General features: G+C 54.1%; 10 protein-coding genes across 10 annotated transcripts; 5 read left to right on the top strand and 5 right to left on the bottom strand.

Annotated features, from left to right (window-relative positions):
• Positions 1–342: 342 nt before the first annotated feature.
• J4E93_009054 (uncharacterized protein) lies at positions 343–1,887 on the top strand (the record flags this gene model as incomplete). The annotated part of the gene is made up of 2 exons (XM_049346948.1): positions 343–841; positions 899–1,887. The coding sequence occupies 2 exons, from the start codon at positions 343–345 to the stop codon at positions 1,885–1,887; spliced, it is 1,488 nt and encodes a 495-aa protein (XP_049195903.1).
• A 1,294-nt stretch (positions 1,888–3,181) lies between these two features.
• On the bottom strand, positions 3,182–4,253 carry J4E93_009053 (uncharacterized protein; the record flags this gene model as incomplete). The annotated part of the gene is made up of 2 exons (XM_049346947.1): positions 3,182–4,093; positions 4,146–4,253. The coding sequence occupies 2 exons, from the start codon at positions 4,251–4,253 to the stop codon at positions 3,182–3,184; spliced, it is 1,020 nt and encodes a 339-aa protein (XP_049195902.1).
• Positions 4,254–4,681: 428 nt separating this feature from the next.
• J4E93_009052 (uncharacterized protein) lies at positions 4,682–6,329 on the top strand (the record flags this gene model as incomplete). Its single annotated transcript, XM_049346946.1, has 2 exons — positions 4,682–4,732; positions 4,806–6,329. 2 exons carry the CDS (start codon positions 4,682–4,684, stop codon positions 6,327–6,329), a joined length of 1,575 nt encoding a protein of 524 aa, XP_049195901.1.
• Positions 6,330–6,869: 540 nt separating this feature from the next.
• Positions 6,870–7,666, bottom strand: J4E93_009051 (uncharacterized protein; the record flags this gene model as incomplete). Its single annotated transcript, XM_049346945.1, has 3 exons — positions 6,870–6,928; positions 6,990–7,579; positions 7,629–7,666. 3 exons carry the CDS (start codon positions 7,664–7,666, stop codon positions 6,870–6,872), a joined length of 687 nt encoding a protein of 228 aa, XP_049195900.1.
• Positions 7,667–8,275: 609 nt separating this feature from the next.
• J4E93_009050 (uncharacterized protein) lies at positions 8,276–9,768 on the top strand (the record flags this gene model as incomplete). The annotated part of the gene is made up of 5 exons (XM_049346944.1): positions 8,276–8,302; positions 8,354–8,657; positions 8,713–8,934; positions 8,984–9,304; positions 9,353–9,768. 5 exons carry the CDS (start codon positions 8,276–8,278, stop codon positions 9,766–9,768), a joined length of 1,290 nt encoding a protein of 429 aa, XP_049195899.1.
• A 1,374-nt stretch (positions 9,769–11,142) lies between these two features.
• Positions 11,143–13,005, top strand: J4E93_009049 (uncharacterized protein; the record flags this gene model as incomplete). Its single annotated transcript, XM_049346943.1, has 1 exon — positions 11,143–13,005. The coding sequence occupies one exon, from the start codon at positions 11,143–11,145 to the stop codon at positions 13,003–13,005; it is 1,863 nt and encodes a 620-aa protein (XP_049195898.1).
• A 709-nt stretch (positions 13,006–13,714) lies between these two features.
• Positions 13,715–15,430, bottom strand: J4E93_009048 (uncharacterized protein; the record flags this gene model as incomplete). The annotated part of the gene is made up of 2 exons (XM_049346942.1): positions 13,715–15,141; positions 15,280–15,430. 2 exons carry the CDS (start codon positions 15,428–15,430, stop codon positions 13,715–13,717), a joined length of 1,578 nt encoding a protein of 525 aa, XP_049195897.1.
• Positions 15,431–17,353: 1,923 nt separating this feature from the next.
• Positions 17,354–19,263, top strand: J4E93_009047 (uncharacterized protein; the record flags this gene model as incomplete). The annotated part of the gene is made up of 3 exons (XM_049346941.1): positions 17,354–17,510; positions 17,598–17,870; positions 17,927–19,263. The coding sequence occupies 3 exons, from the start codon at positions 17,354–17,356 to the stop codon at positions 19,261–19,263; spliced, it is 1,767 nt and encodes a 588-aa protein (XP_049195896.1).
• A 100-nt stretch (positions 19,264–19,363) lies between these two features.
• Positions 19,364–20,590, bottom strand: J4E93_009046 (uncharacterized protein; the record flags this gene model as incomplete). The annotated part of the gene is made up of 1 exon (XM_049346940.1): positions 19,364–20,590. One exon carries the CDS (start codon positions 20,588–20,590, stop codon positions 19,364–19,366), a length of 1,227 nt encoding a protein of 408 aa, XP_049195895.1.
• A 1,136-nt stretch (positions 20,591–21,726) lies between these two features.
• On the bottom strand, positions 21,727–23,588 carry J4E93_009045 (uncharacterized protein; the record flags this gene model as incomplete). Its single annotated transcript, XM_049346939.1, has 2 exons — positions 21,727–23,130; positions 23,181–23,588. The coding sequence occupies 2 exons, from the start codon at positions 23,586–23,588 to the stop codon at positions 21,727–21,729; spliced, it is 1,812 nt and encodes a 603-aa protein (XP_049195894.1).
• Positions 23,589–26,869: the final 3,281 nt, after the last annotated feature.

Genomic DNA, 26,869 nt, shown 5'->3' with positions numbered 1-26,869 from the left:
CAACGATATCAGACCGGCTCCCCACCTGTGTAACAATATAGCCCATCTCATCTGTCGTGTAAAACTTACTCCGCATCTCTGCAACCCGGTTGAGATCCCAAAGTCCACACCCGCCAATCACATCGAGGCACACGGGCTGCGGCTGACTGATAGCTCGGGATCACGACGCCACTAATAAAGCTTCGTGTATGCACTCTAGATCTACAGTGCCCGTGGAATGGTGTGATAGTTTCCCGCACCGGCTGGAATGCTGGGAGCCAGCAGTGTCGAGAAAGCTTAAAATGGAGCTAGAGTCTCGCATGGTAGTGCCAGTGAAGTGTCTTGACCTCATCCTTCTGCAACATGCGTCTTCTCGATCTCTACTCCGCTAGTCTTTTCTTGTTCGGCGCAGCATCTGCGAACGGCTATCCAAGCAATTCGTGTGAAGACTTGGCCTTGGTACTGCCCAACCGCACCTTCTTCCCCGCAGCATCAACCTACAACGCATCAATCCTGTCATATCCATTCCTTCAACTTCGGTTGCGCCCATCGTGCATTGTCCGCCCAACATCCGCAGAAGATGTAGCAACCGCCATCAATATTCTGCGAGTGGGCAACAGCACCAAGTTTGCGATCAAAGGCGGTGGTCACAACGCGAACGTCGGCTTCAATAACATCGATGAGGGCGTTACAATCGACATGCAGAGCATGAACAAGGTCGAAGTCGCAAGAGGAGATCGAGTTGTGAGGGTTGGCGCGGGAGCGCTGTGGCAGGACGTATACGACGAGGCTGAGAAGCGGGATCTGACGGTGCTTGGGGGTCGCATTGGCGTCGTCGGAACTGCTGGCTTTCTGACTGGAGGTAAGCCGGGATTCGTATAACCAATCTATGCATAGGAGACTGACTAACGTTGTCTAGGAGGCATATCTTTCTTCAGCCCAGAGCGTGGATGGGCATGTGACGGCGTCGTCAACTTCGAAGTCGTACTCGCGAGCGGGAAGATTGTCAATGCCAACGCTACATCACATTCTGACCTTTTCGCAGCGCTCAAAGGAGGGCAGCTCAACTTCGGTATCGTCTCGCGCTTTGACTTGGCATCTTTCCCTGCTGGTCCTATCTATGGTGGAAGAATCGTGTTCGGCCCCAACGCCACGACGCCTTTGCTTTCTGCATTTACCAATTTCAAGCTCGGGGAATATGATCCATACGCAGCGGGGTGGGTCACTGTGCGCTACAACCATACGGCAGCGACATTCACTCCAGTGAGCATAATGTGGTACACACGGCCAGCGCAAAGGCCTGGGCCACTGAAGGCGATTTTCGATACCAAGCCGCAAGTCATAAATGGCATGGTTGAAGCTCCCATTAGTGAGCATACTAGGAATGCATCGAGACAAGTAGCCGCGAATCCTCAGCGTACCATCTGGGCAACGACCTCTTTTGCCGTCTCACCGACGATCATTCATCGCATTCATACCTTGTGGAAAGAAGTCGTACCCGAGATTGCAGCACAGTACGCCTACGCCAAGCCTGTCGCGGAGATCACATTCCAGGCTCTTCCTGCACCCCCTCGCAATGGCACATCGCCTAATGGCTTAGGCTTTGGACCAGAAGAAACGCCAGAGAAGGATCTGGTGTTCTTGCAGATAATCTTCACATTTGAAGACGCTGCCGCTGCGGATGGGTTCGAAGAGGCTTTGAAGGACTTGGTGAAGCTAGTGGAAGGACTGACAAAGGGAGAAGGTGTTTTCCATCGGTACAAGTATCTCAACTTCGCAGCATCGTTTCAGGATCCGCTGGGCAGCTATGGTGGGGTTGAGTTGGGGAAGATGGGGGAAGTGGCGAGGAAGTACGATCCAACGGGTGTTTTCCAGACGCAGGTGCCGGGAGGGTTCAAGCTGTTTTGATACATATGGGCGCGAATGTGAGGAGGAGTGACGGGCGAGAAGACATCGCGCGGGCGCGTCGGCGGGGTGGCTGGGACGCGTCCACGCCCGCGGGTGCGGGCGACATCGTCCAAACCTAAACTGGCTAGTGCAGGGGTGAGTTCCTTCAGACCTACGCAACTACGACCGCCGGCATTTCGTTAGAAATCTGCGTCCAATATATCGAATGCATTGCCTGTTACTATAAACTCCACGCGATGTATCAGTGTCATTAAAGATGGAAAGTTCCAAAGAAGGCGGATGTCAAGGCGTTCCGCTGAGCCGCCCGCGATGCTGGCGATTTAAACGCAAATGAGTACGTGTAACTGCTCCTGTGCTCTGAGTTCGCAAGACGATGGTTGATCGAGACCGCACAAGGTCGACCTTATCAACGATCGCGACTAGTATCGCTTCCAGCCTTACTTTATTACCCTACTGAACGCTTTCCCGAGGTCCCCAGATGGTATGGTGGACATGACGAACGACACGTTCTCTCAACTCTCGATACCACTTGCAGGATCGCTGGCAGCCTATTGCTGTCTATCTGTCTAAATTAGTCGGATCGAGAGAAAATGGAGACAGTGAAGGGCCCATGGAAGTAGCGGCGCACATTCACTGTCATGGGAATCGCCTAGCAAATTCTCTCTCACTGCAAGTACTCTGTAGCACGGCCACAATATCCAAACAACTCTCGGGAAAGCATTTGCCATAAGCAGCCGCGTTGCGCATTGCAAGTTCTTCCCCTCGCCACATCAACCCAGCTGTAGGTACAGATCTTCAATTACAGTCAACCTTGGAATACATCAAAACCACCTCACAAAATCCACGGGTTATCAACATCCCACTCGCAACCCTCGATCAGCCTTTCAATACCTCGACATCGGCAGTCACACCCATACCTCGGCAGTTCACTTCACCAACACCGCGCATATTCCCCGTGCCAAGATGGATCCTGTGACCATTGTTCTTTGGGTGTTCGTAGCCCTGCTGGAGATCTGGCTGGTCTTCGCACTCGCCTACGCCGGGCTGCAGAGATACGATGGACGGAACTTTCTTGAAAGATTTGTGGCCGCTTTGCTATTCCGGTTGTAGACGACGGAGTGGAACGAGGTTGACGCATGAAGCTGGATGGAGAACACACTTGGGGGAAATGGGGCGTTGCTAGAATTGAAGTGGAGCTGTCGCGATACGACATAGCGTATGCATCGATGGAGTTTCACGCAGTATGGCCAGGGATAGGCTGGACGTAAAGCAATTCTACATTAGTCACATGTCTCTACAGCTGCAGTTCGTTTACCATTTCCTCCCCTGACAACCCCGCGAGCAGATTCTTGACACTCTCCGTAGCCATCTGTACCCGTGTCTCAATCGTAGCACTTCCAATATGCGGTACAAGGACAGCTCTCGGCTGTTTCAGAATCGGGTGATCAGCTGTGATGTTGGGCTCGTTCTCTATCACGTCCAAGCCAGCACCAAATATCTGCTCTTGATCCAGCGCCGTCACCAGTGCATCAGTGTCGATGATGGGGCCTCGCGCGATGTTGACAATGACGGCGAGCTTCTTCATCTTGGAGAAGAAGTCTGTGCTTACGAGATGTTTTGTTTCGGGTGTGAGGGCACATCCGACAACGACTAAATCGCTCTCTTGTGCGAGTTGGTCGATGCTGTTCGCTGGTTCGATGGGGATGGTAGCGTTCTTGATAAGACCAAAGTGATCCTCTTTGACAGGCTTGCCAGGCTGAGATGTAAGATAGATGACTTTCTTGATCCCGAACGGCAGTAATCTCTGCAACGAAGCCTGCGCAATCCTTCCGAATCCCAAGAAGCCGATAGTAGATCCTCGGATCTGAGGGCCAGTCATGAGCAGTGGATGCCATGGCATCTGAGGCCATTCGCCTTTCGCGACTTTCGTCATCGACTCTCCACCTCTTCTTTGGGCCATGAGAATAAGCATAATCGTGAGGTCTGCTACGGCGTCGGTGAGACATGTTGGTGTGTAGCCGAGGCGTATGTTGCGTTTCTTCAGCGCATTTCGGTCAACGTGGTCGGTTCCGACGGAGAATGAAGCGATGGCTTTTAGTTGCGATCCGGCTGCTTCTAAAAGTTCTTCATCGACTTTGTCTGTGAGCATGACTAGGATTCCAGTTGCACCTTTGGCGTTCTCGAGAAGCCATGGGCGCGGACATGGCTGCATGCATATCGTCAGCAACGCGTCTTTATCGCCAGTGATGGACACTCACCTTTTCGGACTGCCATTGCACAATTTCCAAGTCTTTCTTTTTCGCATCCAGAAGTCTTTGCGCCTCGTCGATTAATTGTCGCGTTACAACGACCTTTGTCTTCGCCATGTTGGTGTTGATTCGTGCAACTGAGGGGTCACCGCGATCGGCGTTAGGCGGGGTAGAGCTCGACTTCGTCGCAGTAGCACCGTCACGAGGAGTTGGTGAGATGTGCAGAGAAACTTGCGATAATCTTTGCATTGGAGTTGGACGTGTCAAGCCATTACTGTCTCGAGACATCCATCTTTACGACTTTGCTGCCGGACATCATTGGCCCGAAGGATCAGCCAATAAGCGTTGGAGTAGCAAAAGCGAATCCACCCTCGGATGAGTCGTCTCCTTGCTTTCCAATGCTATTATGTGCCGGGAGATGAAGGGTACCTTATCAGACGTCGCGAAATTCGTAACCTAGCAATGGACGTTTGTGGAAGCAACAGCTCGTCGCTGCCCACGTATCGCGCTGGCAAGTGACGCTCCCAAAGTAGCAGGTACAGCCGATGCGCGCCCCACTCCCACCATATCACCTCCTCTCCATCTCTATCTTCGGAGTCCAGTCTCTTATTCAGCGCTGTAACTATTCATGATCTTTGATGTAAGACGATTCTTTGCAAATCCATTCAGATCAAGAAGAAGCCACCACCAAGCCAAAGTTCCAAGGTTGACATGGATGAACGAGCGCGCATCCCCGTCGCGCCACCCATCGCCAATCCACTGCCTTCGTACTGGCACGATCCGAAGTCCCATCTTGCAAACTTTACTGAACCAGAAGCTACGACTGCTACACAAACCTACGATTATGTCGTCATCGGATCCGGTATCTCAGGCACAATGACCGCCTACAACATCCTCAACACCTGGCCAGACGCGCGCGTGGTGATGTTGGAAGCACGTGAAGTCTGCTCAGGCGCCACAGGTCGCAACGGCGGACACACTAAAGCGGCGAGCTACCGCAGCTACACACACCATGTGCAAGAGCTTGGCAAAGAAGAGGCGTTAAAGATCGCAAGGCTGGAGTATGCCAACATTGTTGAGACGCATCGCATGGCAGAGGAACTGGGTTTGAACTGTGAAAGTAAATTGTGTAACACAGTCGATCTTATCTACGATAAGCCTACCTTTGAAGCGGGCAAACTGGCGATTCAGATGCTGCGGGTTGATGCGGAGGAGAAGGAGAAGGAAGTGGGAAATGCTGCATGGTACCAGATCCATGAGGATATCGCGAGCATACAAGACAAGTTCTCTGTTGCGACGGAAAACAGCAATCCAACAATCGACACTAAAGAGAAGCTGGCGGGCACCTTTGAATACATAGCCGGTAGAATCCACGCATATCGTTTTACGACCGAGTTGTTAGCGGAGTGTGTCAAGAAAGGGCTACAGCTATGCACGAACACGCCAGTCCACGACATCCGGCCCTCGGCGAAATCGGAAGGCGACAGTGGTAACCGCTGGGATGTATGTACCCAAGAAAGTACCATCACATCCAAAAACGTCATCATCGCAACTAACGGCTACACACCCTACATCATGAAGGAGCTACAAGGAGCCATCGTGCCAATGCGTGGGCAAATCACCGCACAAGCACCAGGAACTTCAACGAAGCTGCCGAGTCCGTTACCAACAACATACTCATTCATCTACCGCGATGGCTACGAGTACATGATTCCTCGGCCCTTGCCAGATGGAGGACAGCACATTGTCATTGGTGGTGGTTTGGGCCGTCTTCCTCAGGCTGGTCCGAGCGAGTACGGGACGGTTGACGATAGCACCTTGAACCCAGAGATCTCCAAGTACCTCAACGAGAGCTTGACTGGATATTTCGGTAAAGATAACTGGGGTGAGAAGTCTGAAGAAGAGGCATCGCGCCGCGTGGTACAGGAGTGGACAGGAATTATGGGCGCGACGGCTGACGGACGGCCGTTTGTGGGTGAGGTGCCAGGTAAAGAGGGCCTGTGGATATCCGCGGGCTTTAATGGTCATGGTATGGTGTTGTGTTTAAAGTCTGCGGAGGCGTTGGTGAAGATGATGGAAGCTGGAAGTATGAATGGGAAACCAGAGTGGTTTCCTGAGAGCTTTTTGATGACACGAGAACGATTGGAGAAGTTCAATTTTCGTGGTCGTACCGATATGCAGGTATCTGAATGATTAATCTGATAGATCATCCGTTACCAGACGCTCTGATTTCACTACAACATACCCAAAGATAGTGCAGATATAGTGTTTTGTTGTAAGATGACACCTAAACGTAACACAGCTCTTGGTAACACACTTCCCCTTCTCTTACGATCTTTCCAGTCCTCTCTTGCCTGTACAGGTACTACTACTACTGCGTCTGTTCTAGCCTGTTCTAACCTTAATTTAAGTATGTAGGCTATTCTTTTTCTACAAAGCAGAACTATAGTTTAGTTAATAGTACTTTTAGGTGTGTCTTTGCAAAACTGTAGAGCCTATCTAGACACGAGCACGAAAGCGCTAAGCCAGACCAGCAAATCCAGAAAACTAGCGTTCCTGCAACCCGGATCAAGCGTGTTGCAGCATAAGCCTTCGGCATCGACTGCTCGAAAATGTCTCTTCTTTTTGTATATCCAGGTCGTTCCCGCCGGAACCATCGGCACTCTGGACCAAGAGTTCTTTTCAGCTCTTTCACCCATTCTTTCTCAGTACAAAACCTGTCGCGTTCTCCATCTAAGCCTCCATACCTCGTGTATCCCGGACGATTCGAACTGTGGACTTGTCCCGGACGCCTGGTGGCTATCGCAAAGTACACTTTTGCACCCCGTTTCTCGGCTTCAAAAATCCACGGACGCATTATTTTGCAGATCTTGTGTATTTTCCGTGCCACACGAGGTATGGCTCTGGCTTTGAAGATTTCGATGCCTAGCTCGGTGCGGAAGGTGATGTCGAGTCGGAAGTTTGGGGTCCAGTTGCAGTCCGAAAGGGCTTTCAAATCGGATGCAAGTGTTTTGACGCTGACAGAGTCGGAGCTTCCTTTATCCAATGATCCCTTGATAGTTAAATTAGGAAGCTTTGCATCGCGTGGAGTACGTCCCGCTCCGAACATGTCCGCGCTGAGAAATTCTGGGAGCTTGGTCGGCGTAGTGATCTTGAAGTGCGGGTACTTTTCGTAGAGTACGTCAATCATCTCCGCTGCGAAAGGTGGGTAAAAGTGCGAAATCCAGGGCGGCTCCCAACGCTTAGGTGAGCTGTACTCTACCCAGGCTATTGTGTTATCCCCATAAAAGCGGCCGTGGAATTCCTTGAATTCCTTGAATTCCTCGCGGAACTGCTGGACGTAGATTGTTTCTCGATAGTCTTGCGTGAGAATGCGAGATAAGATCATGTCGCGTACCTCGCGTGGCAGGCGCGTATACGCGGCTTTGGTGATGCTGTGCAGCCTGCGCATTGTCAGTAGTTGTTGGTGAGGGCGGCTCCATGGGCACATACTCATGATCATCTTGGATCACCTGTGCGTTGACTGACATGTTGAAGCAGAATGCAAATGTGACATGAATGACAGCAGCAGCTCAAGAGACTTCTAAAGACAAAGGAGGTAGCTATGGTGCCGAGACACGGAACGCGGCGAGAGTGGCTGGATGCCTGATCGGTGGCGCAGCAACGCTCGAACGGCAGCGATGGCCGATTACATGTATGAGATGCAGGCATTGTGGTTACTTCCTGAGCCAATCGAGAGCGGCGACTGTCTTTGCGAATACCAGTATAGAAGTTCTTGTTCACATGGTATCGAATGTCAGCTACGACAGGTGGCCTTCGAGTTTTTGAGTATGCAGCTGGATGGAAGATGCAACAATTGAAGATGGAACATGACTGAGAAGGGATCAGAATGGTGACTTCGTTGATGTTTTCTCGATGCACACTTGGGATGGGAGTGAGTGCTGGAGGTCTGTAGGGATAGCTTGGTCGAGTTGATGGTGCCCCACTTGGCGCGAAACGTCATCAGTGGCAGTGGAACATTCCAAGCCACGAGCCACTGCGCGGCATTCACGAGCCCAGAGCTTCAACGACCGCGACTGCCCTCCACAATCACCAACAAGTCGCACATCACTCTCCTTATACACAGAACTATAACCATCATGTCTGAGAAAACTAGCACGGAAAAGGTAAGCGAAAAAGAGACGAATGAGGATGGGAGCCCCCACTAATAGCTGCAGCCTCCAGAGAGCCCGACTACGGCGCGTGAGCTCGACTTCGACGATGATAACGATGGCCCGGCATCTGCGACCCAAGATAATGCTACTTCACCCTCACCAGCCTCCAAGTCGCCCAAGCCCGGCGTGCGCTTCAACGAGGAAGCCACAGAGATTCCACCCCAGAAGCCCCCGCGACCAGTCGACCCCCAGGTGCAGGCGCAGAACACGCTGATTGAGGCCTTCCCCGATGTTGACCCCAACGTCGTCAAGGCGGTCTTGGTGGCCAGTGGAGGCAAGGTCGAGCCTGCCTTCAACGCGCTGCTGAGTACGTGGCTGCCTATTTGGTTCATGGTTGTGAGGGGTATAGCTAACCAGCGCAGGCATGTCGGATCCCAACTTCAAGGCCGAGGAGGCTCCTCCGCCCCAACCGCCACGCCCACAACCCCGTAGTCAGCTCGAGCAGGATGAGATATATGCGCGACAACTGGCTCAGCACTACCAAAGTCAAGGTGGTCCAGAGGGCCAGGGCGGTTATGGATCGCGTGGCCAGGGGCAGCGACAACGGCCTGGTGAGCCCGAGCGGGAGCACAGCTTCTTCGATGGTACGACCACGCGACGTCAACATATGTGTAACTACTAAGACTCACGCAGACGACCTCCCCGAGATCCGCAAGAACATCGAGCAGGGCTTCGAGGAGACCAAGCAAACCGTCACAAAGTGGATCAGCAACTTCACCAAGAAGCTCGACAGCGGCGAGATGGAAGAGTACGACAGATACGGCAACGTCCAGTACACGGGAAGGCAACCACCACCACAGCAGAGGCAGAACTTCGGCCCATCGCAGTCAGACCAGATGCATGGCATTCGCAAGTCAGCTGAACAGCGACGCTCGGCAGACCACAACCGCTACGACGCTGACAACCGCGTCATTGGCGACGACTTTGCGAAGCTCGAGCTGAGAGACAACGAGGGTATGATGGAAGCACCACGCACGTGCAATAGTTGCTAACAACCCATAGGCCCTGGCCCGCGATCGTCAAGTCGCCCGCATGCCAACCCCGACCTCTTCAAGCCCACGCCCGTCTCTCCGCCCCAGAGCGGACCCGTTGACGAAGTCGACGCCCTGTACCGCAACCCATCGCCGAACAACCAGGGCAGCCAGGGTAAATCGAGCGGCAAGAAATGGCAGCCTCTCACCTCAGTCGCCCCAAACCCAGAGCCCGATGACCACGACCCCTTTAGTCTTGGCGACAGCGACGACGAGGAGAAGGACGTCAAGAAGCAGGACACAAACCCTGAAGATACCGAGCGGCTAAAGAACGCTGCTCAAAATAGCGAGGGCCCAGCGTCTGGCAAGCTCAAGCCTGCGGAACGAAGTGGCAGCGTCAGTCAGAAGGACGCCACCATGGAGGCATTATTGAAGGAAGCCAAATAAGAAGCACCTTCCATCGCCTGATGGCTATGGGATGCGCAATACGCCCTGAGCATGGAAGCTTGGCATTCCTGTTGTCCGCTGCAAATTAGTAGGTAGGATGAGAATTAACTTTACTTGTTCTATCGACAACATGTGCTTGTTGCAGTAACTTTCCTAGTCGTATTTTTTCACACCTAGCGCTCTCAGAACGAGCAGCTCTTTCCCTCCACCGTATCTCAACATCAGGAGATCTGGTGAGGTGGGAATTCTGTCCTTCGTGTGGCCAGATCAAGATCTGTGGCGGACCGAGATGCGCCTATGCGAACGCCTCCTCGATACGACCCTGCCGCCGTGCGCGAAAGTTCCCAAGGAGTTGCGCGCGCCCACTCACGTGTGTACCAAGCTGAGGTAAGCCTTCGTGTTAGGCCGGGTTCATGGGTTCAGAGGTCAGATACACCGCCCCTGGATTCGCGACATGAGTGCTAGATACTGTCAGGTGCATTGCGATATCCTCTATTGGTACATTGTCTCCAGCCATACGGCGTTGAACGATCTTTTCAGCCAGGCTGACCACGTTAATCAGTCCGAGGTATTTGACTGTGCCAAGCAACCTTCCCTCAGCCCTACCGCCAGCAGTCAACCCAGTTGCGACTAACCATCACAAGCAATCCCCAGGGTTGGGTTTCATTAAATTCCGTCAGCCAGGTTCCCATATGAACAGTATTGCTGTTGGACAGCATTCGTATCGAGTTCGGGTCCAAAACACTGCCACCGGAGGCTTCCCTCGCATATGTCATAGCCCAATGGTACGTCAACAGGCACCAGAGTCACAGCATACACTCTGGAATATATACTGCTTAGCAATACCTGTGTCGATACGGGTATTCGTAAGATGAATGTATTGGCGGAAAGACTGAGAGGCTGGACCACGGACCCCCTTGTCAGCTGAAATGTACGTCAGATCTGACCACCAACCGCTCACAGCAGCCAAACTCAGCCTCTCCGCAGCGCGTCGGTAAGCAACTTCACTCGTCACAAGTAGTTCGCGCCAAGTGTAATCCTCCCGCCAGTGGCTGCATGGCGCGAGAACTTCATTGACTCTTGGCAGTATCTCTACTCCACGACAATGGTCCTTCGCATCGGTTTGTAACGGCGTGGCTCAGAGTCTGCCTTCTCGTTTGCCTGAATGTGGCCAGGTTCCTATCGTGGAGGGTGTTCACCTGATGGTCAGCTGGGTTATTTTGGGAGAAAAAGAAAATAACCCAGGTATGGACAGATCTCGCGGGCGCTGAAAGGGTCAGGGATCGTTGGGTATAAAGTATCAGGGCTCATGTCATGTTCATCCCAACTACAACTTCACCAATTCCCACATACTTACGCACTAACATATCCACCATGGCGACCTTCATCCCCGTTAAACTTCCACAGCAAGTTGAAGACGAGACAGACAACAAGAACTACATCCTCTACTGGAACCATATCGGCTTAGATCTCAACCGCGTTACACACACCTTCGATGGCCCCCAAACTGGACCCCCAATCTCCGCCAGAGCTCTAGGCATGCTCCAGCTGGCTGTACACGACACCTACTTCGTCATCAAGCCTTCTTCCGACTTCAAGACTTTCCTATCCCTTGACGCCGAGGACGAGAAGTACCGCCTGCCCGATCCAGCTGGCGCAGACAATGCTCAGCAGGCGGTAGCAGGAGCAGCTTTCACGATGCTGTCCATGCTGTACATGAGGCCTGCTGTGACTCCTGTTCCCGCTTCCATTGCCAACAGCACCTACGATCAGCTCGAGTACATCATCCAGCAGTCGATAACCAACGCACCAGAGCCCGTCGATCCGGCTTCTCCCAGCTTCACCTTCGGTAAGGCAGTAGCCATGAAGTTCTTTGAGCTGCTTTTCCACCCTGAAGGTGCCAGTCAGCAAGGCTACCATCCCACAGTCGGTCCTTACAAGTTCGACGATGAGCCCACCCACCCCGTTGACCTCGTCCCCCAGGATGCCAACGACCCCAATGGTCCAAAGGTCCCCAGACGCCAGTACCACGGTCCATTCTATGGCACGAGGGCCAAGCGCTTCGCCACTCAGAGCGAGCACATCCTTGCCGACCCACCAGCCATCCGCTCCATGTCTGACGAGCAGGCGGAATACGACGATGCTCTTCGTGAAGTCTACACCATGGGCGGAGCACCTGCCCTCAATACCACCAAGCGCACTCCTCACCAGACCGTCCAGGGAATGACGTGGGCCTACGACGGCTCAAAGTTGATTGGCACCCCACCCAGACTGTACAACCAGATCGTCCGCAAGATCGCGGTTCGATACAAGAAGGACCCCGAGTCCCTGACCAGCGAGGCCAACAACGCTGACTTTGCTCGTCTCCTTGCCCTTGTCAACGTAGCCTTGGCCGATGCAGGCGTCTTCTCCTGGAAGGAGAAGTGGGAATTTGAGTTCTGGCGCCCGCTGTCCGGTGTCCGCGACGATATCCTCCGTGACCCCACACGTGTAGACCGTGGCGACCCATTCTGGCTGACGCTCGGTGCCCCAGCTACAAACTCAGATGCCCTTCCCTTCAAGCCGCCCTTCCCCGCTTACCCCTCTGGCCACGCCACATTCGGCGGTGCCGCCTTCCAGATGGTGCGCAGGTACTACAACGGCCGCATCGGAAGCTGGCAGGACGACGCGCCGGACAACATCGCCATCGACTTTGTATCCGACGAGCTCAACGGCATCAGCCGCGATCTCCGCCAACCCTACATGCTCGAACGCGAGATCACCGACCAACCCGGTACCGTGCGCACGCGTGTGCCCCGCCAGTTCTCCTCGTGCTGGGAGATGATGTTTGAAAACGCCATCTCGCGCATCTTCCTCGGTGTGCACTGGCGCTTCGACGCCGCGGCCGCAAAGGACATCTTGGTGCCTACCACGAAGAAGGACATGTACGCCGTCGATGACGCGGGCGCTGCGCTGTTCAAGAACCCAGAGGATATCAGGTACAAGACTAGGGGTACGAGGCAGGGTATCGAGGGCGACTACCCCATCGGTGGTGTGCCTCTGGGGATGGAGATTGCGAATGAGATCTTCGCCAACGGACTCAAGCCTACGCCGCCGAGCTTGCAGCCTGTGGTGCCGCAGATGCCGCAGCCGCCGCAGGATCAAAACCCCGTGCCGGAGGAACCGCCCAGGAAGAGAGAGGGATTGGCGGAGGCGAAGAATGAGGATCAGGTTCCGATGATGGATGTAGAGCCCTAGATGGAGACGTGTGAGTGCGTGAAGACTGGGAGCGTTCTCGTTAGTTCGGAACTTCAGTCCTTTCCTGTATAGCACAATAGTATCGGAGATTGATGTAGATTGCAAATTACATATATTGTTTTACTATCATGGTGGTGCTGGAGCGGCTGCTCAAAGCTTGATGCCGTGAGATAAAGAGAGGAAGGAGGCTGGGACGTGTAGACGGCCCTGCCTGGAGGGCTCTGATAGGCTGCACAGGGCCGATCCTGGCCCTATCTGCCAAGACTGCCGCGATCTACAGATGCTGCAGAACCTTCCCAATCAGGTAGCTAGCCCTACCTGGCCAATCAGCTTCCCGTCCACAGGGACAGCAGACCCACAGAGCCCTCCCCGCGGCGATCAACAGCTTTTGCAGAACTTTCCCAATCGGGTATCTAGCCCTGTCGGGCCAATCAGGATCCGTTCCACAGGAGCAGCGACCCACAGTGCCCTCCCTGCCGCAATCCACGGTTTTTGCAAAGATTTCCTGATTGAGTAGCTGGCCCTACAGACAGAGCCCTGGTTGGTCCGACAGGGACAGAGCCCTTCCTGCTGTGACTGATGGCTAGCCGCAGTCTCTCCCAAAGTCATGCCAGTTCGCGTGAACCAGAAAAATCAGACTCATGTCCTTAAGGCCTCTGTTTGGACGAGCGCGCATGGGCGCGCAAACCTCCCATCGTCGGACCAGAAGCTATGTTCTATTTCTCATAGCAGTGGGATGCTTCCGCCACGCTGCGAGCGTCGCCAGGAAAGCCACACCACTGATAACCGCGCAAGCCACAAGTGTCTCGTTGAAAGCATCTGAGTATGTCTGACGAATAGCGAAAACTTTGTTGTGAGGAAGGGTCCGCATAGACTCAGCAAGTGACTCCAACTGCGCGCCCTCTACAACCAGCGAGTCGAGAAGCTCTTGACGCTCTTTGATGCCCAGGATAGCTGTTGACGCGGCAATACCAACGCTGCCCCCTAGTACGCGCACTTGCGCCATCAGGCCTTGTGCGACTGCGGTGTCGCGTGGCTCCGATTCAATGCCAGCTAGTAGAGTCGAATTGCTGACTGTCAACCCGAAACCTAAGCCGACGAAAACCTGTAGACCATAGGCTCTAGCTTGTGGGGCGAAAGTGTTATCGAGTGTAGACAAGGTTGCGGTTCCAATAAGCATGAGGGCAGCGCCAATGACGTTGACCGCAAACGTGTTATTCTTCTTACTCGACGCCGCACCAGCGAGAGTCGATCCGATGGCAGAAGAACCAAGCATTGGAAGCAAAGCAACACCCGACCCAAGAGCACTCTTCCCGTTGACGACCTGGAACCGCGTTGGCAGCGAGTATATGATGACGAAGTAAGGGAAGCCAATCAACAACGTCGTAGCGAGTGCAGACATGTAGACTCTGTTCTTAGCTAGTCGCATTGGGAAGAGTGCAGCAATCGCGTCAGGCCAACGTCTTGCAATAAACCACTCCCAAGTGAAGAGTGCGGCAAAGCAGAGCACACCAACAATGAGTGGAGCAACGAAGAGCGCAGACGACCAGATGGAGCTATTCATGAGGACGTGGATGCCGGCTTGCTGGAACGAAATGACAAAGGGCACGGAAGCAGCGACCAAGAGAAGGAAGCCTAGGAAGTCGACCTGTTTGAATCTGCGACGACTGACGCCGTGGATGAGGGCGTCGTTGGACCAAACCAGTACGAAAAGAATCAACGGAATGATTCCAATCGGGGCATTGATCCAGAAAATCCACCGCCAGGATGTGTAGCTGGTAATGACACCGCCCAGCACTGGCCCCAGGATTCCTGACATCGCGATAATGGCTCCTGCCATTGCGCCCAGCATACCGATCACACGCGGCGGGCTGATCTCGCCCAGTATGACGAAGCCCACTGAATACAAGCCTGAGCCACCAACCCCCTGTAGCGCACGCATAGCGATGAGCTGCTCGAGAGATTGCGCGAAGCCACAGCCGACTGAAAAGGCGAGAAAGATGACATAGGCGGCGAGGTAGGCGTTGCGGCGACCTATTACATCGGAGAGGCTTGCGAAGATGGCGGTGCAGCCAATGTATGCGAGTGTGTAGGATAAGGCAATCCAATTCACCTTGGATAAGGACTGGAAGTCGACTCCGATTGTGTATATGGCAGTTGCGATGATTGATGTGTCCAGGAATGAGAGGAATAAGCCAATGCATATACTACGCAGTGCGCATTAGCTAATTGACCACACTGGGATTTCGCGGTACCTTTACCTGATATACAAACACACCAACTTCCATGTTGCAATGCCAGGCGCTGTGGTAGGGCTGGAGGTGGTCTCGGGTCCAATAGTCGACTGAGCTGCCTTTTCTTCATCGTCGGTGATGTTGAGGGGTTCCAGAGCCATTGGCGTACTGGAGGGTTTCTCGACGTCCATATTGGTGTGTCTGGGTATTTCGCGACGAAGGTTGCGGGGAAGTAGTCGCGTGAACTAGGCGAGCTTTCTGTTTACGTTCCTCGACGTGGAAGGGGGACAAAGGTCAGGCGCGAACTAGCACGGGATAACCAAACGCAGAAGTGACGATACACCCGCCCCTCTTATGCCATTCACTTCATCATCGACACTTCCCCATTCTCTATTCTGGTGCGTCAAGCGACTCGAGGTGAACGCATTCTGTGCCGCGTGGTAGCATTGCTGCGCCGACGCCGAGGTATGTTAACGATGCTTACGGCCGTTGTCGTTTGGATGAGAGATCTTGCAAAATCGTCATTTACCCGCAGCCGAATCTGGCCAAAGTTGGGGCGTACGCCTTGCATTCAACGTTTTCCCGTGCGTCGCTTACAGCTTCCTAACTGGCTCCTTACTGTCGCACAGCTTACATTGTAGCAACCATGAAAAGCAACTAATGCGCCAGTAATCTTTTGGTGGTCAGAGAGGTGACGCTTGCATGTCTAACTCGGTTCGGCTCGCTCGAGTTTCCAGATTCCTACAAGAGCCTTTTGGCGGGGTAGCGATGGTGATGATTTGTTGTTCGGATTCCGAAATGGTTCGACTTGTCAACGCGCGCGCCAGGACGAAGCACATGTGCGAGCCAGCATTGCTTTCCTGGCAAAGACCTAATATTCCCGTACTCTCGAAAACGTCTGATAGCGGACTTCCACGCTGTACGAATGAAGGGACTGTGTATTGTTCGCGCGCTTTAGTCGTCAACGCTCTTCTTCCCGCCTCCAATTCAAATATGGGATCAATTCCTTGTCGGTCGGGACGACTCTTCTCCATTCAGGCTCAGCACCGCTCGTAGATTCGATGCCCCTCAAGCGGTCGCGATAGAAGATGCGATAGCTGTCAAGCGCATACGCACCCATGCCCGGCAGGTGCGCAATCTCCCAGCCTTCTCTATCGTCGTCAGGCCCTAAGATCTCTCCTGGCTTGACATCTGCACCACATCCACGATCAGGATAGTGCAACCTCCTGTACCTTCTCTCTTTACATGGAGGAGCGGAAAGCCAGGCTTCAGCCAGTGCTATAAGGCGGGCCGCTCGAATCCGGTGGAGGCCTATGGGCTGCAGCATTGCTGTCAGATCTTCGAGAGATGCGGTGGAGAGTTCATTTGGCGATGGATAGGCTACGAGTAAACTGAAGAGCACTGGACGTGCCATTTGGCCCCGAGTCTGGTTCCATAGGATCGCTTGGACTACCAATGCATACAAGCTGTCGCAAACACGCTCTTGAATGAGGCCATACTTTGCAGGCTGGAGCGCAAATGGAAAACCGGGGGGTGTTGAGATGACGACTGGGTGGTCTTCGGTATCTACCCGGGTGGGCGTCCTTGCTGAAGGCTTGCGTGTTTTAGGTGCGGCATTGATCTTTCGCTTCGCTCGTGGAGTGTCAGAAGTCGTTCGACGGCTTCGCAACGTGACTACCATAGTCAAGCATCAGATTGTCGTTTGTATGGAGATCACTAAGCAGTCAGACATGCATCTCAATCAGCATACTTCTGGGAACGAGAGGCTCTGTGCGTGAAGCTTGCAGCCGGTTCCATGACGCTAATAGAAAGTCAATGATGCAACACGTCATTGAAACACGGCGTCCAGCTAGATGGGCCGATCCTGACACTGAACGGAATATGCTTTATAATTTTTGTAGGGTGTTTCAAAAGAATCAACAAGTTCCTGTCGAAACGCAGCTTCCCAGCGCAGCAGAAGAAGATGAATGAGGCTCCTGCCATGATAAGCCTCGTTCTTGGAAGCCGCCCCACCACCCGCGACCCACTCGGCAAGAGCCCGGCACCCATCGGAATCGTCAAACAGTCAGCGCTCTATCCAATGCGCCTCTCGAAAACCCTAACAACAAACAAATATGTCTTTTAATGACGACCTCGACGATGACGACACGCTCGTATCCAGCCCGCGCATCAAATACGAAGGCGAAGACACGAGCCCTACTACCGATCGCGAATTGAAGGCTTGGTATGCGTACCCAATCGCAGCCGAAGTCTTCGCTGTAGTCGCAGTCGGTACGTCATAGCCTTCTCTTTCACCCAGCCCACACAACCACCACCATACACATGTATCGGTTTTCGCGTCTTACTTACAAATTCAAGGCGCTTTCCTCCCAGTCATCCTCGAGCAACTCGCACGAGAAAATGGCGTCTTTTTCTCCGATCACTCAAAACCGTGTGTCGACCATACCGCATCCGGAAAACTCCGGTTACGCGACGATGCAGACCAGAAAGCCGGAGGAGACTCTGAGCAATGCATGGTGAGATACCTGGGGAGGGACATGTCGACGAGTAGTTTCGCCATGTACACGTTCTCTACGGCTGTGTTACTTCAGGCAGTTGTCTTGATATGTTTCAGTTCCTTCGCCGATCATGGTAAGTCATCATACTCAATATCTCACATATTTGACAAGGACTAACAAAACCCCAAGGTCCGTACCGGAAGAAGATGCTCATGTTCACATCGTACATGGGCTCACTAGCCAGCTGTCTTTTCATCTTCATCTCGCCATCACTATACTACCTCGCTCCCATTCTAGTCATCGTCGGAGTTTCGAGTCTAGGCTGTTCGTTCGTCCTGCTAAACGCATTCTTACCACTGCTCGTCGCCAATCATCCAGACAACAGCACAATCGGAAAATCTGCCTCTTTCGACTCCGCATCAGACGTCGAGCTCGAGTCTCTGAATCCAGCCAATGGACCATCTTCCACTCACGCCCGCTTTGATCCAGATCGGTTGAAGCGGGATCTAGAAAGAAGCGCACAAATCTCTAGTAAAGGCGTGGGATATGGCTACATGGCCGCCGTCTTCGTTCAGATCCTTAGTATACTGATCATAGTCCTCTTCAACAAAACGGCTCTTTCAAAAACGTCGCCCAGTCTCTCCATCCGTATGATTCTGTTAATGGTCGGTCTGTGGTGGGCTATATTCTCCATCCCAACACTATTATGGCTACGTCCGAGACCAGGTCCACCACTACCCACACAGACTGCGCAGAGCTTTGCCAGAGGAAATTCATCGTCAAGGATAAGAACGTTTTTGTTCTACACGTCCTTCTCTTTGCGCAGCTTCTATGGCACGCTCCGGAGAGCCATCAAGTTACGGCAGACGCTCCTTTTCCTGATATCGTGGTTCCTGCTGTCGGATGCCGTGGCGACCATCTCGGGAACGGCTGTCCTCTTCGCACGCACCGAGTTGCACATGGGTACCATTGCCATCGCGCTACTGTCCATCACATCTATCGGATCTGGCATCGTAGGCGCGTTTGCATGGCCGCATGTGCAACGGCGCTTTGCTTTACAGCCAAAGACCGTACTACTGTGTTGTGTAGCGGGCATGGAGATCATCCCTCTCTATGGCTTACTCGGGTACATACCCGTTTTTAAGAGCTTGGGATTCATCGGTCTGCAGAAGGCGTGGGAGATTTACCCCATTGCTGTCATTCATGGGATAGTCATGGGTGGGATATCTTCTTATGCGCGATCTGTCTACGCGCCTTTGATACCCGAGGGCAGTGAAGCGGCGTTCTTCGCGTTATATGCTGTTACGGATAAAGGTAGCAGTGCATTCGGCCCAGCTCTTGTCGGGTTCATCGTTGACAAGGCGGCCACGATACGCCCGGCTTTCATCTTCCTGGCAGTCCTGGTGGTATTGCCAGCACCGCTGCTGTGGCGGTTGGATGTGGAAAAGGGGAGAGAGGATGCGCGCGCCATGGCGGACGGAGATGTCCAGGGACGGGGAACGTACGAGAGGGTTCGTGAAGAGTAATGAGCCGACCACTGAAGTCGGTGGGTATGGTATTCATGTTCCGTAGATGCTAGTACGCCGCCCAATGCTGTCAACGCCAAAATGATAATGATCACACGCTTCAAGCCCGCTCTTCCATCTTCGGGCGCTTACCGTCCCGGTCGTGATCGTCGCCGAACCTCTTCCTCTCGCCAAGTGGCTTCGCGTTTGCGCCAGAAGGGCCCTCTCTATCCCGATCTCTTCCGCCATAAGCATCAGGTCTGAACCTCTCATCGACACCGAAATCGCCCTTGTCTCTCCGCGGCCGGTCATCACCGAAGTCACCCCATTTGCCGGTATCTTCGGTCTTCATGTCCCTATAGCGTGTCCGACCCTTTTTGCCCAGCTTCGTCATGTCTCTGATCTGCATGTACTCGGGAAGAATCTCGCGATTCGTCTCGTCTTCGAAGCGCGCGTTCATGAGGTTCCTTCGATCCACGCCCAGTTCCTTGAGCTCGTCTGTGAAGAAGGCGCCCTTGTGGAAGTACTTCTGCATGTACTGCATTTGGCCACGGTCGCCCTTTTCTTCTTGTTGTTTTTCGATGAAGGCGCGGTCTTCGGCTTCGCGTTCGGCGGCGGATAAGTTGCGGCGGCGCTCGATCTCTGCGCGCTCTGCTTCGGCTTCTTCGATCGCGAGACGTTCGCGCTTAATGCGCTTGAGCTCGCGCAGCTTCCAGGCGGCATACTCGGCGTCGGGGTCAACACCATCTGTATCGTCGATGGCGTTAATGTCGGCGTCTTCCACGTCGTCATCCCAGTCTTTCTTGCCCGCTGCCTTCTCCGCTATGCGCTGCTCGACCTGCTCTTGTACGAGCGCCCTGTTTTGCTCCTGCCGCCGTGCTTCCTCTTCTGCCGCTATCTCCTCTGCTGATTTGACAGGTGCGACTTTGTTCCGCTCGTTCTTCTTCAGAAACACGGGGCGCAGTAGTTTCTTCGGTGCCTCTTCTTCACTACTTGACTCCTCCTCAGAAGACTCTTCTTCACTGCCGCTGCCGCTTTCACTCCCGCTGCCATCTTCGCCGCCCTCCTCTTCCTCGCTTTCTGTTTCGAACTCGTCTTCTAGCGCCTTGCGCTCCGCCTCGGATTTCTGCCGCGATGCAAGTTTTGCTTTGAGCGCCGACTTGGGAAACGACGACGCGATGGGCGCGGGCTTTGGTTTCGCAAAAGGTTTTGGCTTTGGCTGTTCCTCCTCCGACTCTGATTCCGAGCTCGAGCGTTCTTCGGGTTCGGGTGCAGCTGTGGGTTTGCCGGCGAATTGGCGCGTTCGCACGGGTTGCGCGGTGAGTTTCTTGGATTTTGGTGGCGGCATGATTACGGTTCGCAGAGGTGGGACGGAGTATAGAGGAAATGTGCAAACCTAGAGTGAACCGTGAACGCGCTGCCGCGGCTCTTGCAAGCGGCTTGGCGCGCGTCAGGCTGTACGACTTCGTACTGTACCAAGTTTCCCAAAATCACTCCGTAGGCAACAACCCACATGCGAACAAGTCTACGAACGACTGCAAATACTTTATGCCCTCCTCCTACACATGACATCTCGATTACACCCTCCCATATTTGTTGGTTGCGTTGTAATGAATTTTATGAGCAAATAGACGTCGTGTTTTGCCTTTCTAAAATGCTACCTCAAACATCTCCCCCCTAATGATGTCCCCCACCCAGCGAATGATCATCAACGTGTCCAGCTTTTTGGGATAAATCGATCAGTTCCATGTTATAGGCTTTTACTTCGTCTTAGATTCTGCTACCAGATAGAGATTGACATCCGGAGAAGGATATGTACCCGGACACATGCACCGAACTTGAGCATGATGATATCTACCCGATTCTGTCCGTACCTGGATAGCATAAACGTCCACTCAGACTATCTCATATCAAACTCATGAACCTACGCCCATGCTAAAGCATACATGAGTCATACCCAACGGTTTTACGTGGATATGAAGCCTTGCAGAAATGATGATTGTGGTCTTGGTTGCCCGCAGCCGTCTTATGTACCAAGAAGGAAGAAAATGAGCTAAGACATGTCACTGAATTTCACGGATGGAATATGTAATGTGAGAGTGAGGTAGTTGTAATTTATTTGGATTAACACCCTTTGAGGGTTTGCTATTCTAATGCATTGGTGCTTTGCACGCAATAATCCTTTGTCTCAGGCCTACGCAAGTCGGCCGCTCGGAACGCCATCATATCAAGCCCTGTAATACGAACACATAAAGTGTCGATCAGGCAAAAGACTACATATACAATAACGCCTTTTGATGCAGTGGTAATGTAAAGAAAGTGCTGATCAAATCTATTGATCAATGAAATGCTCACCAAGAGAACCACCCAATGCAATGCACGCTCGAACGCAGCAGATATCATGTCCTCAGGACTAAAGGATGGGCAATCAATGTAAGCCCAGAAAATTCGTAAAGTTGTTACACGAAGGTAATGAGTGGCCGTTCACCTGAATACAGGCTGTTGGGGAACAGGAAGTTGGTTGAACTGGTTGGTCTCAGGCCATGCACTCCGGTCCATGTATGGCAGGAGGCCAGAACGACGGTCGGTCATCGGTTGACCCAGAGGCTGATACTGCATTTGGTCGTATCGGATATTCCTCGCAGGGTTGTGAATGGACGTCTGAGGTGGAGGCACAAGTAGTGTCTGCACGCTGCGGACCGGTCGATAAGGAGACTGGCGCTGATTAAGGAAATGGGATGGCGACAATTGTCTCGAGCCCGTTGCAGGGTAGGCGCCTACTGGAGAGGAGCCTGTGGACTGCGGGTAAGGACTGATTTGACGAGACTGATCGGTAGAGGGCGTGTAGTTGTGGGCGAAAGGCGGTGGGGCCGACGATGTTGGTGTGCTAGTCGGTTGCTGCCATTGGACGGGCGGAGGGTACACCATGGCCATGGAGCGGCCACCGGGAACCGGTAGAGGAAGGTCTGACCAGTTCTTCATCTGGGTCGGCGGCATCTGCTGAGGTGGAGGTATCGAAAGACTTGGCAGAGGGGGTAAGCGATTCACGGATGGTGGTGGCTCGAATGACCTATTGACGGGCGTCTGCAGGGTCGGAATCGGAGGCGCATTGCTGTAGGGGCCAGGTGCAAATCCATGGGCCTGTCGCTTCATTGGGGGCTCGATACTGTAATCAGCGCTGCGTTTGCGTTGAATGGGTCCGAGTTCCGGAAGGGCGCCGATCGGGGATACCGTGGCCGACGTGGCCTGTGGTTGCAAAAGCGGGGTATTGGAGAATGCCATGTGGCTCGGAGAGTACATCATCGTAGTCGGTGGTGACGTTTGCTGCTGGGTTGGTGGTGAAGGAACAAAGTTCTGCGGGAGGCCTAGCATGTTCTGAGGACCGACTGGGCTTACAGCACCGGAGGCCGGAATCTTGGATGCTCGATCGAAGAAGGTTCCGAACTTGCCCAGAATACCGTGCCACTCGTTCCACTTCTCCTTTGATGTGAAAAGACTGTATCGCATGTTGCTGAGGAATTCGACCTCCATGATGTGCACCTCCTGTACCGAGATACCCGAGACCTCGGCCCAAGTCTTGTTCGTGTACGTGTTGTCGTCGAGGAACTTGTTGCCGAGCATGAGAGCTACAGTCAGTAAACGGTATTCGCTGCCAGGTTTTCCCTTGACGGTGGGGTTGGTCTGCTTGAGCCTGTAGATGAAAAGCAGTGCCAAGAGAATGACATTTTGGGCAACCTGTGTGGTCGTCAAGATGGTTGCTACCCACTTCCTGAAACCAGTTGTAGGATGTGCGTCGGGAACGAGCGGCTGCATGGGCTGGCGTGGTGAGGCGGTGTCAAGTACTTGCTTGAGCGTGGCCGAGCTCTCGAACCAGAAGAGGCAGGTTACCTGGATGGATGGTTAGTGGTTGCCAGTGGGATGATGGGGCCGGGAATTACCTCTGCTGCTAATTGAGGAAGACCCTCTTGTGGCGTGCTGATGGTCGGTGGGATCTTGAGGTTTGGTGATATGGTGTACTTCTTCCTCGGTGTCTGAGCCATCTCTTGTGCCTGTGGTTGTTGCCTTGGCGGGCTGGGACTTCGTGGAGCTGCTGCCGATCTGGAGTTGCCGATTGCAGGCAGTTGGTAGCCGTACTGATGCCCTGCACCTTGGTTCGGCGGTAGTGAGACTACCCTCACTGCTGAGCCGGGAAGTTCTGGAGGTGTGAGGGGAGCTCGGGGGGCTTGCTCATAGCCGTGTGAGAGACTTGGGTAGGGAAGGTGCATCGTGGCGTCGAGCTTGGAGGAGCTGCGAGGTGCCGTGGCATACAGGTTGAAGGGAGGCTCCCGCGGCAGGGCGTGAGGCATTGGGCGAGGGAGCTGTAGCTCGAGCATGTGGACGGCAAGAGGACGGAGACGGTGAGGTGAGGTGAGGTGGTGAAAGGCGACGAGGTCAATGTGAGCAGGCGGTCATGTCCAGCAATTATTGTTTGCACGCTATCCTCTTCACTCAACCTTGGTTTGGCAGGAGGATGTCGACGACGGAGAGGTTGGCCTGTGGACGGGGAGCAGGAGCTAGGCCAATCAAAGCCAGGCTATATCCGGGACACGGCAACGACGCTTGCAACTAGACTTGTAGGAGGAGAGGGTTTGGCAAAGGAGAGTGCAGAGGGACACAATAAAGAGACGTCAGGCCCCGTGAGCGTCCTGGCCGTGTGGTGCTATACCGGGAGCGGCTTGGTGTTGGGTGTGGGTAATGGTGGTGAGTGATTGTGACTGTAGGGAGGCGGATTGTCGGGGGCCCGCACGCTGGCATGGCAGACATGGCTTGGGGCCGTTGGATTTGAATAAAACATAGGTAATTCACACACACGGAGTCGTGAAGGCTCGGAAGGTTCCAGGCAGGAGCGAGCAGGGTAGGAGGAACGCCCCAAGAGGCTGATCCAGGACCCAGAAGGAGAAGCCGCGCTCTGACATCAACCGCGCCTGGAAGGAGCTAGGGGCGCACGGCCGCCAGCACAAAGCAACCGCGACCGGGGGTTCGCCGCGAGGGCAGGAGCGACCGACGCGACTAGCAGCCAAGCCGCGCGGGCTAATTACTGCTACTACAACAAGTCCAGCACGAGCGTCGTGAATAATCCATCCCTGCGCCAAACCACCCCAGCACCAGCTGCGCCGCGCGATACAGCCTCAGCACTCCCGCGCGCGCTGATTGGCCGGCGACCCCTCAGGCGATGCATGGTGCGCGTCCAGAGGGGCTTCAGCCATGATTCCCCCCACCACACACGACCTTGCCCAGTGCGCACTGCGACAGTGGGACACCATCCGGCCACAAACGAAGAAACGATAGCGCTGGTGGGCCTCATCAACTCGCTGCAGCCTACATGGTAGGCCTGCTGCCTCCACGGAGCGCTGCCGTCTCAGACACGACGACTGATCAGAGATTGTGAGATCCCTTGCGCATCGCCCTCTGCGGCCACCATTCGTCGTGGGTGCTCCGCCTTGGCCGGTGCAGCTGGCCGCGGCACCTCCAAACGCTGCCAGCAGCAGCAGGAATTGCCGTAAGCGGCAGACCTCCATCACGATCCATGAGACGACCGGTAATCACCACTGACGACCCCCAGCCTGGGCGGTCTGGATGGGCACTATACGCGTGCAGCGTCCCGCCCATGCCGTGTTTGACCACCTGCTGCCCGCTTGCCGCCCTCAGGCATCTAAAAAGCATCTGCTGCAAGCGCACGCATAGCAAATGGCGAGACTGGATGTGGCAGACTGGACGGCGCCGCTGTGCTGCCAGACTGCAAGCGACAAGAACCAGTCGCCCAGCCAGCCCGCCCTAGTTAGCCAAATCGCCGTCTTACCTTTCCCTAAGCATGCTCTACATCCGAGCCCGAACCCTGTCCAACGCGAAGCTTCCCATGCTGAAGTTTGCGCGAGCGCTGCTGATCAGCAATCCTCTTTTTTTTGCAGATGATTTTGCTGAATGACTTCCAATCATGTGGAGCCCGACCGCTGCAGCCCTCGGTTCCGATGCTTCCGGCGAATGGCAAGTATGAGGCACCCCGACGCTAGACACAGTGTTGTTATTGAGACCGGCCGGCGACGTGTTGCGTGCACTCCAAGTTGAGGCAATCTGCACTGCAGAACCGCCTTTGCAACGCCCCTGACGAAACACGATTTCGGGTATTGCGCGCGCCTCAGTTGCTGCATTCCATCACCTTGCGCGTCCATCAGGCCGGCCATAGCTGTTGCGGGGGCCTGCGGCTTGCTGGGTGCATCCACCTGTCCCGGACGCCTGTGTTGCAAGTCTTGCAAATCTTGCAATCCGCGTCCAGTTCCAAGGTTGCCTTTGCTGACCCGTCCAGCTAGCACCGCCGTCGTGAAGCATGATTGCTTATCGAGTCGCTTGCTTGGCCAGCAGCGCTAACCGTGAAACCGTGACGGAATTACACATGGCCAGAGCAACAAGGGATACGCAGCCCGTAATCTATCGATAGCACTGAGCAGAGTCTGTGCCGCCGGTGATCCTGCTTCGCAATGCAATGAGGTTGTTGTTGGAACGGTGGAGCTTAGCAAAGCGAGCGCCGTCATACGTACAGTACATGAGCAGGGGTGTGGGTCGTGCTCGGTCCGTCGTCACTCTCTGTAAAAAAAAAGCTGCCCACGTAATCACCTCTGTTAACACATGGATGGCGATTGCTTGCAACCACCCGGCATGGATGCATTCCACATGCTGGTTAGCCCTCCACCGCCCGTCAAACTACTCCTATAGCATCGGTACGATGTCGGTGTGAGGGGCGACATCTCAAACACGCCCCTTCGTTGCTCCATGCCAACGGGAGGCTCGGGATGCCTGGACGACTCGGCTGGCGATTCGCTGATGCGCGTGACACGACCGCCCAAAGTCCTCCACGGCGCTGCAATAGTCATGGCTCTATCGAAACTAACTTCGCCGCTGTGCATCATCGCCTGCAGTGCCAGTATGTCCAGAATCCACGTTAGACAGCGATCCCGTCTGACCGAGCGTCCTGACCGTCGTGTGGAGATGAATCGTGACTATTTTGGCGCAGAAAGGGCAATAGCTCCTTCCACGGAAGGCTGGGGGGCGTAGTACGGAGAGGACGGACGATACTCGGCACCGCTTTCCTCACCATTACACGATTATACGAGCCCCAACGACTCGTTACCGTCCTGCCCAGCCTATACCATTCACGGCACATCTATTAGCTTGGCCATGGCGCGCTGAGACGTACCGCGCTTCCACCACGCGTACATTACACCATGCATCATCTATCGTCGATTGACTCCATCGTTTGCCTTTCAACAACTGACCCTGCCGAGCAGTGCAGCTCCATGGATGTGCCTCTAGTGCATTTCATCATGCGCAGCAACCTGGCCACAAGACATCTGCGAAAACCACTCAGCCGAGACCAGCATATATGGTTGGCGCCAGCTTGAGCACGCAAGTCCTTGGCTGGCGCGCGATATGGCAGACTTTTTTTTACCATGCTCTCACGACCCTGTGCCCGAACGGTCGCGATCACGACGTGCGATGGATGCAGCTTGGCTACGGCTCATTAATTCCGGTCTGCGACCGGCCTTAGCGGCCCAGCTGCAAAAGCAGAACGCGATAGACGCACACACTGCAA

The sequence above is a fragment of the Alternaria ventricosa genome (assembly GCF_023758065.1).
Source record: "Alternaria ventricosa strain BMP 2768 chromosome Unknown scaffold_19, whole genome shotgun sequence".
NCBI lineage: Eukaryota > Fungi > Ascomycota > Dothideomycetes > Pleosporales > Pleosporaceae > Alternaria > Alternaria ventricosa.
This window is presented reverse-complemented; position numbering and strand designations above follow the sequence as displayed.